This window comes from Leptidea sinapis, chromosome 36, assembly GCF_905404315.1.
Source record: "Leptidea sinapis chromosome 36, ilLepSina1.1, whole genome shotgun sequence".
NCBI lineage: Eukaryota > Metazoa > Arthropoda > Insecta > Lepidoptera > Pieridae > Leptidea > Leptidea sinapis.
In genome coordinates this window covers 1,996,476-2,010,366 of record NC_066300.1, presented here as the reverse complement: position 1 = coordinate 2,010,366, position 13,891 = coordinate 1,996,476, and the positions used below count along the sequence as shown (strand labels likewise).

The 13,891-nt window shown below is 36.4% G+C and overlaps 1 protein-coding gene across 2 annotated transcripts in view; it reads right to left on the bottom strand.

The window, feature by feature from the left end:
- Nucleotides 1-3,552: 3,552 nt before the first annotated feature.
- The window catches only part of LOC126975585 (fibrillin-1-like), a 104,996-nt gene continuing 94,657 nt past the window's right edge, over nucleotides 3,553-13,891 (bottom strand). For both annotated transcript variants that reach the window (XM_050823536.1, XM_050823537.1), the window contains exons 49-57: nucleotides 13,699-13,826; nucleotides 11,944-12,073; nucleotides 10,741-10,888; nucleotides 9,921-10,065; nucleotides 8,033-8,239; nucleotides 7,480-7,634; nucleotides 6,909-7,148; nucleotides 6,401-6,491; nucleotides 3,553-5,718 (exon numbers count right to left, since the gene is read on the bottom strand). In XM_050823536.1, coding sequence (XP_050679493.1) covers nucleotides 5,348-5,718; nucleotides 6,401-6,491; nucleotides 6,909-7,148; nucleotides 7,480-7,634; nucleotides 8,033-8,239; nucleotides 9,921-10,065; nucleotides 10,741-10,888; nucleotides 11,944-12,073; nucleotides 13,699-13,826 — 1,615 coding nt within the window. In that variant the 3' untranslated portion in view covers nucleotides 3,553-5,347. The remainder of the gene's footprint in view (nucleotides 5,719-6,400; nucleotides 6,492-6,908; nucleotides 7,149-7,479; nucleotides 7,635-8,032; nucleotides 8,240-9,920; nucleotides 10,066-10,740; nucleotides 10,889-11,943; nucleotides 12,074-13,698; nucleotides 13,827-13,891) is intronic.

Genomic DNA, 13,891 nt, shown 5'->3' with positions numbered 1-13,891 from the left:
AAATGCAATGTACTGATAATATTTCAGTATTGTTATGCATTGTTATAATTTTTCAGTGTCGGCGACTCGCTGAGGAACATTCAGACGTTTATTACCAACTTGTCTGAGAAAGAATTAATGGCGTCTGGTATGTTCTTGAATATTTATTTGAGTTTTTAACTTTTTAAGGCTCACCTATCTCTCTGATAATCCATAAATAATCTGAGAAAAAGAGAAAACTGCTCTTGGTCAGTTTACGTATACTCCATCCACAGTTTGCAATAGTTGTAATTAGTAAAATAACTTTTTCACTCGATGCATGTTTTGTTAGTCATTTGACCCTAACCATTTACTGTTCAATATGACCAGCTATTTGAAAGGGTAGAATACGCTGTTGTTGGATGAGACTTACGTCTACAATCTGAGACTTACGCGGCAATAAATGCTGAGGATTTGTTCGTACAGGAATGTTTAAATGATAACCCACATGTTAATAACCATATGCAAAAATATGGCAACTGGAACAAATCCTCAGCATTAATGAAACCTACTCTGCAAATTGAATATTATTTAATTGTAACTATGGGAGCCAAATCAATACCCCAATACACAAGGTGATTTGGAACATTAAAAAGTTTGTAGTAAGGAAATTAATCAAATTACAACCATAAAATTAAGCAACATTATACATACATTACAGATTATATTCGTGTTTTTTTATGAAAATAAGGGACAAGACGAGCAGGACGTAAGCTGATGGTGATTGGTACGACCTGCCCTTTTCAATGCAGTGCCGCTCAGGATTCTTGAAAAACTCCAAAAATTCTGAGAACTGCGCTCTGTACCTTGAGACATAAGATGTTAAGTCTGATTTGCGCAGTAATTTCACTAGCTACGGCGCCCTTCAGACCGGAACACAGTAATGCTTACACATTACTGCTTCACGGCAGAAATAGGCGCCGTAAGGGACTGCCTAAGTTAAAATTGAAATTTGGTTTAGTATGAAACGTGCAGTAATTTGGCATAAGTTTGAAATAGTAGTAATGACAGTATGGCGATTGGCGACGAAGTATAAGCCAACTAACTTTGAAAGCAAACAGTTGCTTAAAACGTAGTGAATTTCGGCTATCTCCTTTTTTAATTGATTTAATTGATGGCGGCGCCACAGTGACACTGTTGACATCGTGCGCGTATTTAAATTAACTTTTTATATAACCAAGCGTTAAAAATTGTGTAAAAAGTGCAAATACATATAAAACTAATATTACCATCCTTGGATAATATAAAAACTAAGTGTTAAACCTACGAAACTAGTATTAAAAAGTATAAATTACGATACATCAAAAGTGACTCATAAGCTGTTCAGAAGTGGGCATCAAGTCGTGAACAGTTAAATATACTACTGTTGTGTGCGAATATTCATCAAAACTAAGATAAGTACCTATTTTCAAAAGTAGAAATACCAATTCTATTCAAAATCCAATGTTAATGGTCCATATGCCATTGTCTTAAAACTATAATTGTCAACTATAAAATAATGACAAAACTACTTGAAGTTTCACAAGTTGCAATAAGCATATTTGTACTATATTATTAATTGATATATTAATAATATTAGTACAATGCTAACTCGGAAAACATTAGATCGAAAAGAAGAAGCAAAACTACAAACGGCATTAATAGAGTTACAAAAAAGCCAAGACCTATGTGCCAAATTAATTACTGAAAGGGATGGCAACGAAAGGGAATTTATGAATGTTCTTGATACAAATCAAAAACCAAAAATTGAATTGTCATCATTACACAAAGACTATACGAATATTATTGACGATCGGGACAGGCTACAAAAACTTACTTACTTCTCAATAATCTTAAACTTACTTCTCAATAATCAGGAGTGTATGATGGAGTATGAACAAGCGCTCAAAAGAATAGTTACTTTGGAGAAGGAACTTAACATTGCTAACACATTTATATCTAAATTCGAGGAGGATTCTCAGAACACGACATCTCAACAGACACAAAGTTTATACGACAAACTTTTAATAACAATCGACAGCCAGTTACAATTTACGAGCAGACTACGCCAAATAATTTATTAGCTACATGTAGCGGTAACAAAATAAAAATATATGTTAAAATAAATAAGTGTATTCGAAAAACTCAAAAATTAATTAGTCAGAATAAACAATCGGTAAGGAAATTATACAAACAAACTAATATTAAATTAAAAAATAATGTGGAGAAATTAATTACAAAACTAGAGAGCGATAGATTAAAATATATAAATGATACACAGTCACTGTAATCTATTATATTAAATTTACAAAAATCGATACAATCTTTGATTGATAAACTACTGAAACATGTGTCGCGGTGTTTGTTACCAAACTCCTCCGAAACACCTAAACCGATTTGTATGAAATTTTGTGTGCATTTCGGGTAGGTCTGAGAATCGGCCGACATCTATTTTTCATACCCCTAAATGATAAGAGCGAACGACCCCTAAATATATATTTTTTATGTAAAAAAAATATTTTTATCTTAGTATGATTAAGCATAAAAAAATAGATACAATTAAAAATTTTCACCTATTCACAATCAACAACTATTTTTTTATCGCGATTTTAATATTATTCTGTTCCATCCACATTAGATATCCCCAATAGAGTTGCAAGATGGCAATCAAATATAATAATTATTGTAGAACGATAAATTTTATGTAAATATTATACCACAAAAATTAAAAAAAAAATTATATGGCAATACAACGTTTGCTGGGTCAGCTAGTATATATATATGAAACTATCGTTCTGGGTGTAAAAACATCACGTATTTAATTATTGTTGCAACAATTTCTAAAGTTTAAGTAAAGAAGTTCTTTAGAATCGTTGTTTTTGAAACTCGATGAAACGAAAAAGCGAGACGATAGAGGCGCCGTTCCCAGCTATATCCGAGGTTTTCTAGGGTGCAGACATCGAATTTGGGATAAATTTTGAAATCCAAGTTGTCCGCCGTGCAAAATTATTATTTCAACAATATGGATATCGTATCCGAGGTTCTCGAGGGTGCAGATAGCGAATTTGGGATCATTTTTTAAATCGAAGATGGCTGCGGTGAAAAATTCTTTTGGGGTTATACGTATGCGTGGTGGTTATAATGATAACCCTAATGCCAAACATGTGGCACAACAAATCTTTCGGAAATTGTTGTGCCACATGGAACTTAATTCGTTGAAATCATAAATTTGCGCGGCGGCCATCTTGGATTTCAAAATTGATGTCAAATTCATTCTCGGCACCCTCGAGAACCTCGGATTCGATATCAATATTGATGAAATCATAAATTTGCGCGGCGGCCATCTTGGATTTCAAAAATGATTCCAAATTCGTTCTCTGCACCCTCGAGAATTGCACGCTCACGGAGTCGCGGGTAAAAGCTAGTATATAATAAAATTAGCCGCAAATGCAGCTAATGTTTATAACATTTGTGACTGTCAATTTGTTTCCGCCTTATCTGTCTGTTACCGTTTGAGACAACAAGTGTTGTAAATTTTAAGTAAAACAAGATAAATATTAATAAAAATTTATTTATTTATAGATACTTTCACATACACTTACAAGCTAGGTTAACATAATACAATTTCGAACGTATGCACATATTTACAAAATAATCTAACCCTATTGAATCTTGTAACACCTAAAAGCCTTAAATAGGTACCTATAGTGGTTCTATATAAATATAATAATCCTTATTTTAAATTAGTGATTTATTTAAAAGTAAAATAAATAATTCTTTAAATTTTATTTCGTTCATATGCTTGGGCATACTCCTTAAAGCCTGTATTTGTACAATGTCCACAAAATATTTAAAGACCTTTCCAATATTATAATTCAGTACTTATTACTTTTTGAGTTCAAATGATCCTGATCTTTTGAATACTAATTTTTAAGCAAGAACTTTATTTTGTCTTAATATTTTATCATATTTATTAATAATAACATAATTATATCTCCATACTAACTGCAGGGTAATGCTGCAAAATTTATTTATAAACTTTTAATCTCTAAATAACGTTGCAGCAAAATTGTTAAATGAACACTTTTCTTACATGCTTTTACAGTTTTCAAGATAATTTCCTAATTCTTATCACAAGGCAGTGAAAAGGTTAGTATACATTAAAACATCGATTGAATCATTCAAGACTAACGAATATCGACTAAATATATTCGATCCCAAAGTCCGTAAGTATGTAAATTATTATTGTAGATGAACATTAAATCATATAGTAATCTCTCAAATTTAATACTGCCGAGCTCTTAATGCTTTCGAATTATCGTTATTCGACTGTGTGCAAGGCTTTTAGGCTAAATGCTACAAATCATGGAAGGAAAAATGTCTTAATAACTTGATTTCAGATTTTAGTAGATAGAACTATAGTAATAAAAAAAATATACCATGAAATCGTATTTGTCTTGACTTAGGAAAAAATTACTATTATTCAACGAATAAAGATGATAAAACATATTATTAAATTGATCTTTCTTATATAGCCTGTTCAAAACTAAAGAGTTAAATAAAATTCGTAGTTTCACATGTTCAACGCAAGATGGCACTCATTGCAAAAATTTACAAAACTCTTATTAATTATAGCTTAGTGAATACATTGTAAGAAATTGCAATTCCCGACTGGTGCTTTGGCAGTGAATTGTTACAACCAGTTAATTCATAACGTTTTTTGTACCAATAGACGACCCTTAGGTAATCACCGAAGTATTCACATAAAAATTATTTGATGAATACAATCCCGCCAACCAAGTAATAGACAAGTATGAGATTTTATAATACAGAACAAGTACTTACAAAAGGACAAAATGAATAAGCAATAGTATTATGGTAAACGAAGCACACATTGAATGTAAACTTAATCTGGTTTCAAACTATAATGATTGACTAGCGCGAGTGGTTGCTGCGGTACGAATTTTGGACAGCTAATGATTTAACAACTACGTCTAAAGGATGTTTATAAATGTGCAATTTTTTTTTCAACCTTTTTTGCGGCTCTGTGCTTATGCCCCTTTTATCCATAAGTTATTCAACTTCACACACAACGTTTAAATTTCTTCAGGAGTGCTGAAGGTTTCCCCGCGCTGAATGAAGCGTTAAGAAAATTATGTGCAAAATCTTGTCTATACTAAATTACCATTTTATTATGTGACGTCAGTATGTTAGTATCCGTTACCGTGGTTCCATACAGCTTTAGTTACTTGTTTATATCTCAATGTTACTCAATGCTTTTCTTATTTGATAATGGTTGTGTACGCGCGCGCTCGTATCTAAGGGTCGAGGAGTTGTCGAGTACGCCCGATCAAAGCGTGTTGGGCGAGTTTGTGGTGTCGGGTCCGATACGGACGGACACGTAGAGCCTCAGCGGCGCGGGTACCAGCTCAGCCTGGCGTCGCCGCCGCGTCTGCGTCGTCACGAACCTGGCTTCCACCTCCAATTGCGTCTCCATCACGTCGGTTGACTTTAGGTGTTTGCGCAGACGAAGCGCCCACGTGCCGTCCTTCTTATTGAGAATGAAGCGCTTCTGAGGGTCGCCGTACGCGATGCGATAGTGCGGCCGTCCCTGGCCCTCGGCCGCTACTAGACGCATCAGAGGGACTCGGCCCCACGTCTGTCTGGGAGTCGCCTTCACCACGATCAACTCGGCTTCTGGTTCCAGAAGCGAACGACGACCTGAAAATATATATTAAAAAATATATATTTTATAACACTACTACTAGACGAGGATTCAGATTGTGAAACTTATATTTAGAATCACAAAGCTGTTTTTTTTAGATGTAATAGTCGGATTAGAATTTCTGAATATTAAAACTTAAGCCGTCTTTTTAAATCTAAAAGGAAAGTTTAAGGCATCATAATTTATTCTTTTTTCAATTACTCTAGACTCAGGTATTCCTAGAATTTTTTTAGAAAAAAAATTAGGGTGTGAGGCACGATCCAGCGGAATCCAGAAGAATGCTAAGAAACAAATGAATAAGATTGTGTAACCTTTATCTGCCTTTTTTTCACTGTATGAGTCCAAGGCCTGACAAGATCAAATTTTTATAATAGTAAGTATATTTATCTTTATTTTTCAAAGGATTTCAATGGAAAAATTAATGCAGTCGATGTATGAAATTGTGCATGGGCCTCATTTATGAAAAAATGTCACCGCCACAAGCGATTTATTGAGGACGTTTTATTGAACATAATTCGAATGTTGTTTTATTTAAATATATTATATGGATCACGTAACTATTAAATCCAAAATTCAACAAACTTCTTTGAATTAAAAAGAAAGCAATTTTCTTAAAAAGTAATGCCCAACCTCGCCTGTTCATGGACATATGAGTGATATATTAAGGAGTATACTCACGCCGGCTACGCCTCCTTCGTCTCCGCACGAGCGTTGTACCGTTTGCGAACACGATGCCCTCCTCCGGCGCGCGTCTGTGACGACCGTTCATCTGTCGACATCCCTCATTCATTAGAATCGGAATATATTGTTATCGGAATTAGTCTATAGATATAACACAATACATTGCAACAATATAATATGACGTTTCGAATATTATTCATTTTAGTTTAAGGATATTTGTTTTGATAACTATTTGTATTTGTATGATTTTTTTTTTCATGCAATGCAATTGCGATGGCTACCATACAATTCTACTCCGTATGACGGTATGAAATGAACCGTGGGCGCTTGTTGCATTCAAAAATATTGGGTACATTATTTACGACTTGACACAATATATAAAATTTGTAAGCAAAAAATATCTACAGTTACTAATTATTATTCGTCATGTTAATTTAGACATCGTGATGCCTGTACAGCTAGGCTCTTCCAAAACATAGGGTGAAGATATAAATCTGGTCTTTACCTTACAACTGAAGCACCCCTCGGTAGATATGAGCTCATTATCTCCTCCAATCTTATATTGGTCTTTGACTGGGAAGACGGGCGCGTCCCCGATGTCACCCGCGGGGAGAGAGGGGTCCAGTGCGGTGAGACAGTGACCAGCACCAACCAGCTGGTACCCCGCGGGGCAACCGCACTGGTACGAGTCCCCGAACGGCGTGCAACCGAATAGACAGCTAGCAGTCGCACACCCGCCTGCCATCTGCATCAAATGATTTTAGTAAACGAGGGTACAATTAGAGTGGATGGTGGGGGATGAGACCGTATCAAAACAATTCAACAAATGACAGCTGTCAAGTAATGTATGAATGATTGAATGATTTTGTTTCCGTAACAAAGATTCCTTCGATGTATTTATAGCTGGTTAATTATTGGTGTATGATCTCAATAAGTCATATCCACTAGCTTAACGCATTTGCAAAAGGAAATATGTAGTGTAAATCTCCAATATTAGCTGCCACATTGGAGATGTGGCTAAAAGTTTATTTTTTAAGTACTGTAGATGTATAATAAAAATGATAACATTAAGGTACCTGCAGACAGACGGCATGTGCGGCGTGCCAGCCGTAGCCAGCGGGGCAGCCGCAGCGGTAGGCGGCACCCAACGGGAAGCAAGGAGCGTCGCCGCACGGGCCAGCGGCGCACACGTCCTGCGGCACGCAACCACCACTCGCCGACCGTACCGAACCTGTGCATATTATTACAAAAATATTAGGACTATTAGTGTCACTATTTATCTTTAAGTACACTTTATGTACAGTTTCGAGTTCATAGTACTAACAAACCTTTGATTGGGCAGTTTTATCATGAAATGTGTGGCAGGAAAGTGAAAGGTGGGGGAACGTTTGGGGAAAGATAACTTACCAGTGTGAGGCTCCTTTGCACAGGATGCCGGCTAGATTATGGGTACCACAACGGCGCCTATTTCTGCCGTGAAGTAGTAATGTGTAAACCTTACTGTTTTACACTACATTGCAATGGGCATGTCGTATCAATTACCACCAGCTGATCTTGCTCGTCTCGTCCCTTGTTTTCTTGATAAAAAAAGATAAATGTATAATAAATCGAGATTCTTATGGCACTCACCGGGCGGACACTCGCAGCGGTACCCTCCGGCGTAGTTCCGACATGGCGACTGACAGCGTCCGTCTTCACACTCGTCCCGGTCCAAGCACCGCGTGCCGGTAACATCCAGACGGTAGCCGCGAGGACACACGCAGCGGTACGAGCCCAGAAGGTTCACACACTTACCGCCGCTCGGACAAATGCCTTCTTCGTGACACTCATTTATATCTGAAAATTTATAACAACGCTCAATGCTTGCGTACACCAGTGTTACATAAAGGAATGCTACGGTTCTGTTTAATTCAGGCTTTTGGACAGAGATAGAAAGAATTAATAAGATAACATTATTATCACTGACACCACAACTGCTTCGGAAACAAATGGGGCTCTGAAAGAGAAGAAGCGGCGCAAGAAACTCTCCCAGCATTATTTTGCGCTCTTTTTAATCAAATATACAATATTGTATTGTCATTGCTTCTGTTATAAAATAATCATAATCTAGTCCCAGGCTGTCGGATCACTTAGATGTTATACAGCTGTGGAGTAGTAGGATTTACGACGGAGCCATTTTTTAATAAAACATTTAAATTTATTAATAGATAATGCCTGAACAGTGGCTGACTTTATTAAAAAACATTTACCCTTAAAACTATTATGTATTTTATGAAGCCTACTAGAATAAGTTACAAGCAATCCGTTATTTCTATTGTTATAATAATTAAAATCACTATTAAGTGCAAAAAGGTGACTATTTTTGTGAATGTATATTAAATTTTCATATTTTTTTCTTTGAGTGACTGTCTATAACCTAGCTGATACATAGCACGAACGACTCTCTTTTGCAAAGGAAACACTATATCAATGGAAGGACCGAGAATAGAACATAATATTTGTGTTTAATTTATTGAAGATAACACTTCCAGCTCTCTCAACCTACCGGATTTATCGCTAATCTCACTATCCAATGACTTATCGTACATAAATCTTGGCTTTGTTCAACTCAATAGTTGCAGGTTAAGATACGTTTTTTTAAGATTTTGTATATAAATAAAAATGCCTAAATTTAATCCGGTAATATTCTTAAATCTTATAAATAAAAGAGCTCATACGAACAGCATGAATTTACTTGTAGCCGATTGTGAATGATTAAAGAATGAAACGTGCAATTTTATAAGTCGTCTAGTTGATCTAACATGTTCCTACTATAGTCGCAAAATACAGCTGACTCTTGGACATCAGTGAGGACTTGGTCACCTCTTACGACACCCTGGGATGGCCTTATACTTTTTGAAGTTATACTTCTTTTCGCACGTTATTCAGAAAATATGAAAGTGAAATTTTAAGATGCGCGCGCATCACTGTAACAATAGTAACAGGGTGAAGTTGGTTCCTAAAACTTTCTGACGTTTGCGACATTCGTTAACTTTTTTTGGTTTCATCGTCCATTATTAGGACAGGCAAAGGATTCAAGCCCGTACAGCCGTATTCGTTATTTAATAATTAATTGTCAAAGCCATATTTACAATATTTGATTGATTTGATTTGATTTGTGATGCGCGCGCGTCTGCGCACTGTAACAATAGTAACAGAGTGAAGTTGTTTCCTAAAACTTTCTGACGTTTGCGACATTAACTTTTTTTGGTTTCTTCGTCTATTAGTAGGACAGGCAAAGGGTTCAAGCCCATACAGCCGTATTCGTTATTTAATAATTAATTATCAAAGCTATCTTTGTAAGATTTATTACAATATTGTTTTTTCTACAAACGCAGAATTGCACGAGGAATAAATAATTTTAAGGATTTTTGCTTTGTTAGGCCAAAGAAGCATAACTTCTTGCGTGCATACATAAGTACACACACACTTGTTTTACTTCATAAAAAAGGAAATACGAGTATCACTGTTTGCTTACCGACACATGCATCGCCACGCTTCTCGTAGCCATCTTGGCAGGAGCACTCGTAAGATCCGTCCGTGTTTGCGCAGTTTTGTTGGCAGGTGTGCGTTCCACGCGTACACTCGTCCACGTCACGACACCGGGCACCATCTTCATCAACCTGCACGCATTATATAATATCATAGACCTACAATATACTAGCATATAGACAAACAACGCGTAAAAAAAGAAAGCAAATCTATTGTAACCGTAACCGATTTTGATGGGAACGTCATAAACAGTCAGCCACACTTGGCATTAGCTCCTCAGTTAACGTTAACACAGTATAAATAAATAATATTATTTTATTAATATTAAAGGTAAAGGTTTGCATAAGGTGTAGTAAATTTAATTTTTAGTTACTTGATAGTTTTTAAGTTAGTTTTTTTATTTTACTTTTTAGTGTCAGTTAATAAAAATAATATATAATCAACCTGAATGAAAATTCCTAAAAAAGTCGTACACAAAAAACAATTATATCATCCATGTAGACAAAAATTTCAATAAAAAATGTTCATAAAATGAAAAGTACTGGACCAAACTATGTATTAGTATAACTAAGAATTACGTCAATCGGATCATAAATCGTTGTAATCGGTGTACATATATAAAAAAAAACCGATCGAATTGAGAACCTCCTCCTTTTTGAAGTCGGTTAAAAACTGGTCGAGCATTATCGGGCTGCCAGGTCATAATGTTTACTAAAGCGTATTTAATTAGATGATTTCTAAAATTATATTTACTATACCTATTCCTTGACAAAGTAGAGAGAAAAAAACGTTTTATAATAGTATACCTCATATCCAGCTCTGCAGAGACACTCGTAAGACCCTTCGGTGTTGGTGCACAGCTGTTCGCACGGACTGCGGACAGACGCGCACTCATCGATGTCCGCGCACGTTCCTCCCATAGACTTGTAGCCCGGGGAGCACACGCAGCGGAAACTAAACAACGAGAAACATAACATGATACACATATTGTTTCTATATTAGAGACTAGCAAGTGGCTAACTTGATTGAAACCAGCTGCCCCTTTTTTTTTTAACCACATTGAAAGTTTGTTATTGCTTACACTGAGTGCCATCTGCCAATATCAGTGAAAATATGATCGGATTCAAAAAGTTTTTCGAAAAGAGAGCATACTTAATGGCCTCTAAACAAACACCTATTTAACATAGGTGTGACAGCTCTTTATGCAGAGGATGCATAGAGGTGTGATTAAGAAATGTGTGTGGTTAAGAAATGTGAGCACGTGGCTGAACCTCAGGCACAGTTCTAATCTCCAGTGTCGCTCCCAGTCACCTACATAATTCTGAATAGGTTCATTACTTTATGGTGCGGTCTGAGCTGATTGGTGTGAGATGATAAACCAACATATATAGTATATAGTTCTAGTCTCCAGTGTCGCTCCCAGTCACCTACATAATTCTGAATAGGTTCATTACTTTATGGTGCGGTCTGAGCTGATTGGTGTGAGATGATAAACCAACATATATAGTATATAGTTCTAGTCTCCAGTGTCGCTCCCAGTCACCTACATAATTCTGAATAGGTTCATTACTTTATGGTGCGGTCTGAGCTGGTTGGTGTAAGATGATAAACCAACACGTACAGTCCAATCAAGAGTCTAAGTACGTAATAAGCCCAATCAAACGAAAAACTACAAAACGCCGAGGACGTGGGGTTGTTCAACACGTGCCATACCGTAGCCTCTATCCTTAACACAACCGTATATGTGGCCCTGTTATTTTTCAGTTCCGGTAGTCAGTCCTTGTAGTTCAGCACATCATATTATTGTGTCATCATCGGACATGTCCGTCGAACGCAGCTGAGAGCCACGTTACTATAAGTGTGCACAGTTGCTTGGAACAACACTTTTAGATCTCAATAGAACATGCGAACTCTTAAGGTAACAACACTCAACTTATAAGTCGCGGCTACGGACGCATCTATTCCGTAATATATGAATATTTGATTTAACCTGACACTCGAATACAAACCTGCCGATAGTGTTGACACATCGGCCAGGCGCGCACAGTCCTGGCATCGCAGCGCACTCGTCGATGTCTCCGAACACATCGGGCACTAGCGCCGTCTCACTCGCACCGCCCGGGAACTTACCCCCGCCGCCTGTGTTCATCAACATGTTTGTTATTAACCCATAAATATTTATTTATTTATTTATTTATTTATTCAGGAACAAAACAGTCTTTTACAATAGTGAGTTACAAATATACATATGCTAGAAGACAAAACAGTTCCATAAATTAAATACTAATTATGTTTACAATGGACAATAATGCAAAACAAAAAACAACAAACAACATAGATATTTTAAACCAAAAGTAAAAACTACAAAATTACAATGTACAAAACGAAAATTTAAACAGTTATAAGAGTATAGTTAAGAACAGGACATAACAACAATGATTTTATTATTTAGAGTTATTAATTTTTTAAATTGAGTATAATATCACCTACTATTTTCTTATATTTTTGTATATTTAATGAAAATATATCAATTTCAGTAAGATGTTTATTGTACAAACTACAAGAGCGCCTCACAAATGTATTTCCTGCATAATTGCTTTTATAAGGTGATACATAAAATGTAATCTTAGAACAAGAGGAGATTCGCGGTGTTATAAATTTAATTAGATTTATATGTTACATATATTCACACAAACATACAAATACATATAAATACTATATCACTAAACTCGCCGGCGAGTCCAATCTCTCTAGAACCCAATTAAAATAAATCTTAAAAGCTCTTCTCTCCTTTCACGCCACCACAGAGTCTGTCCGAGGTTCAAGTTTTCTTAGAAGGTGCCCCGGCGCTGTGAGCTATAATGATTTGGCCTCGACGGCCCCGATCCGCCGTCGTTTCAAAGGCGTTTGAGCTACCAGCAGAGAGTTTTTGCCGGTAATGGGTTTTTATCTGGGTGTTGCCATATGGGCCCTATCGTCACTGCCTTAATACGACGACATAAATGAAATAATGTTTTTTAACCCTCTCGAAAAGAAATATATAGTATTCTGAACTCGGTTATGCTGGAAAAGCTATTTTCAGCTATCAGAGTTGACTTGAAAATAAACATAATACTCATCAGAGATAATTGCTTGCAATGCCGAGAAGATAGTATTTGATTTATCACTTTGTTAGTTTGATAGAATGAGTTCTAAGTCAATGAACATGTATTACCAGAACCATAATTATATATAAAATGAAAAACAGAACATTATTTTACAGCAACTACTAAATTTACAATATTTATTACATTTTTTGCTATAAGCCCTCTAAGGTACGCGTATTCCAAAATGCCGTCTCAATACGTAATCCACAACAAAATATGCTGTTGCCACATCATATTATTTTAATTTCCAGGTGGATAATATGACATGACTCCGAAAAATGGAATGGGTACCTCAAAGGAGAACAATGCTGTGATTTTGCTAGAGAGCATGGGTGGTGATGATAATTTACCACCAGGTGTAATTTTCTTCGTCATGCCCATTGGCCTCCCTAATAAGAAACTTGTACACTTTTATGTGCTTTATGGACGAGCATACCTATGGGTCACCTCGTAATACGTCAAACAATATCAGAGGAATCATTGGAGTATGCCCGGGAACACTTCGACAGGAAGTTCCTTCCACAGATTGGTGAAAGAGAGGTCTTGGAGAATCTCACCGTATAGGATTTGTCTCAATCCAAGGATATAAGGAATTCCAAGTGAAAAAATAATCTTTACCAGTAATTCCACCTTTGGTGATCAGGTTGGTGAGAGAGCAGAGGTCCGCCCGCTCCGCTGTGCCGGGCAGAGGACACAGCTCGCACTCCGCTCCCCATGCCACGCCCAAGGTGCAGCAACATTGTGCTCTGGAAAAACACGCATTTGTGTTACTTCTACAAAAATGGTAACTGGTTCACACTAAGAAGGAAAA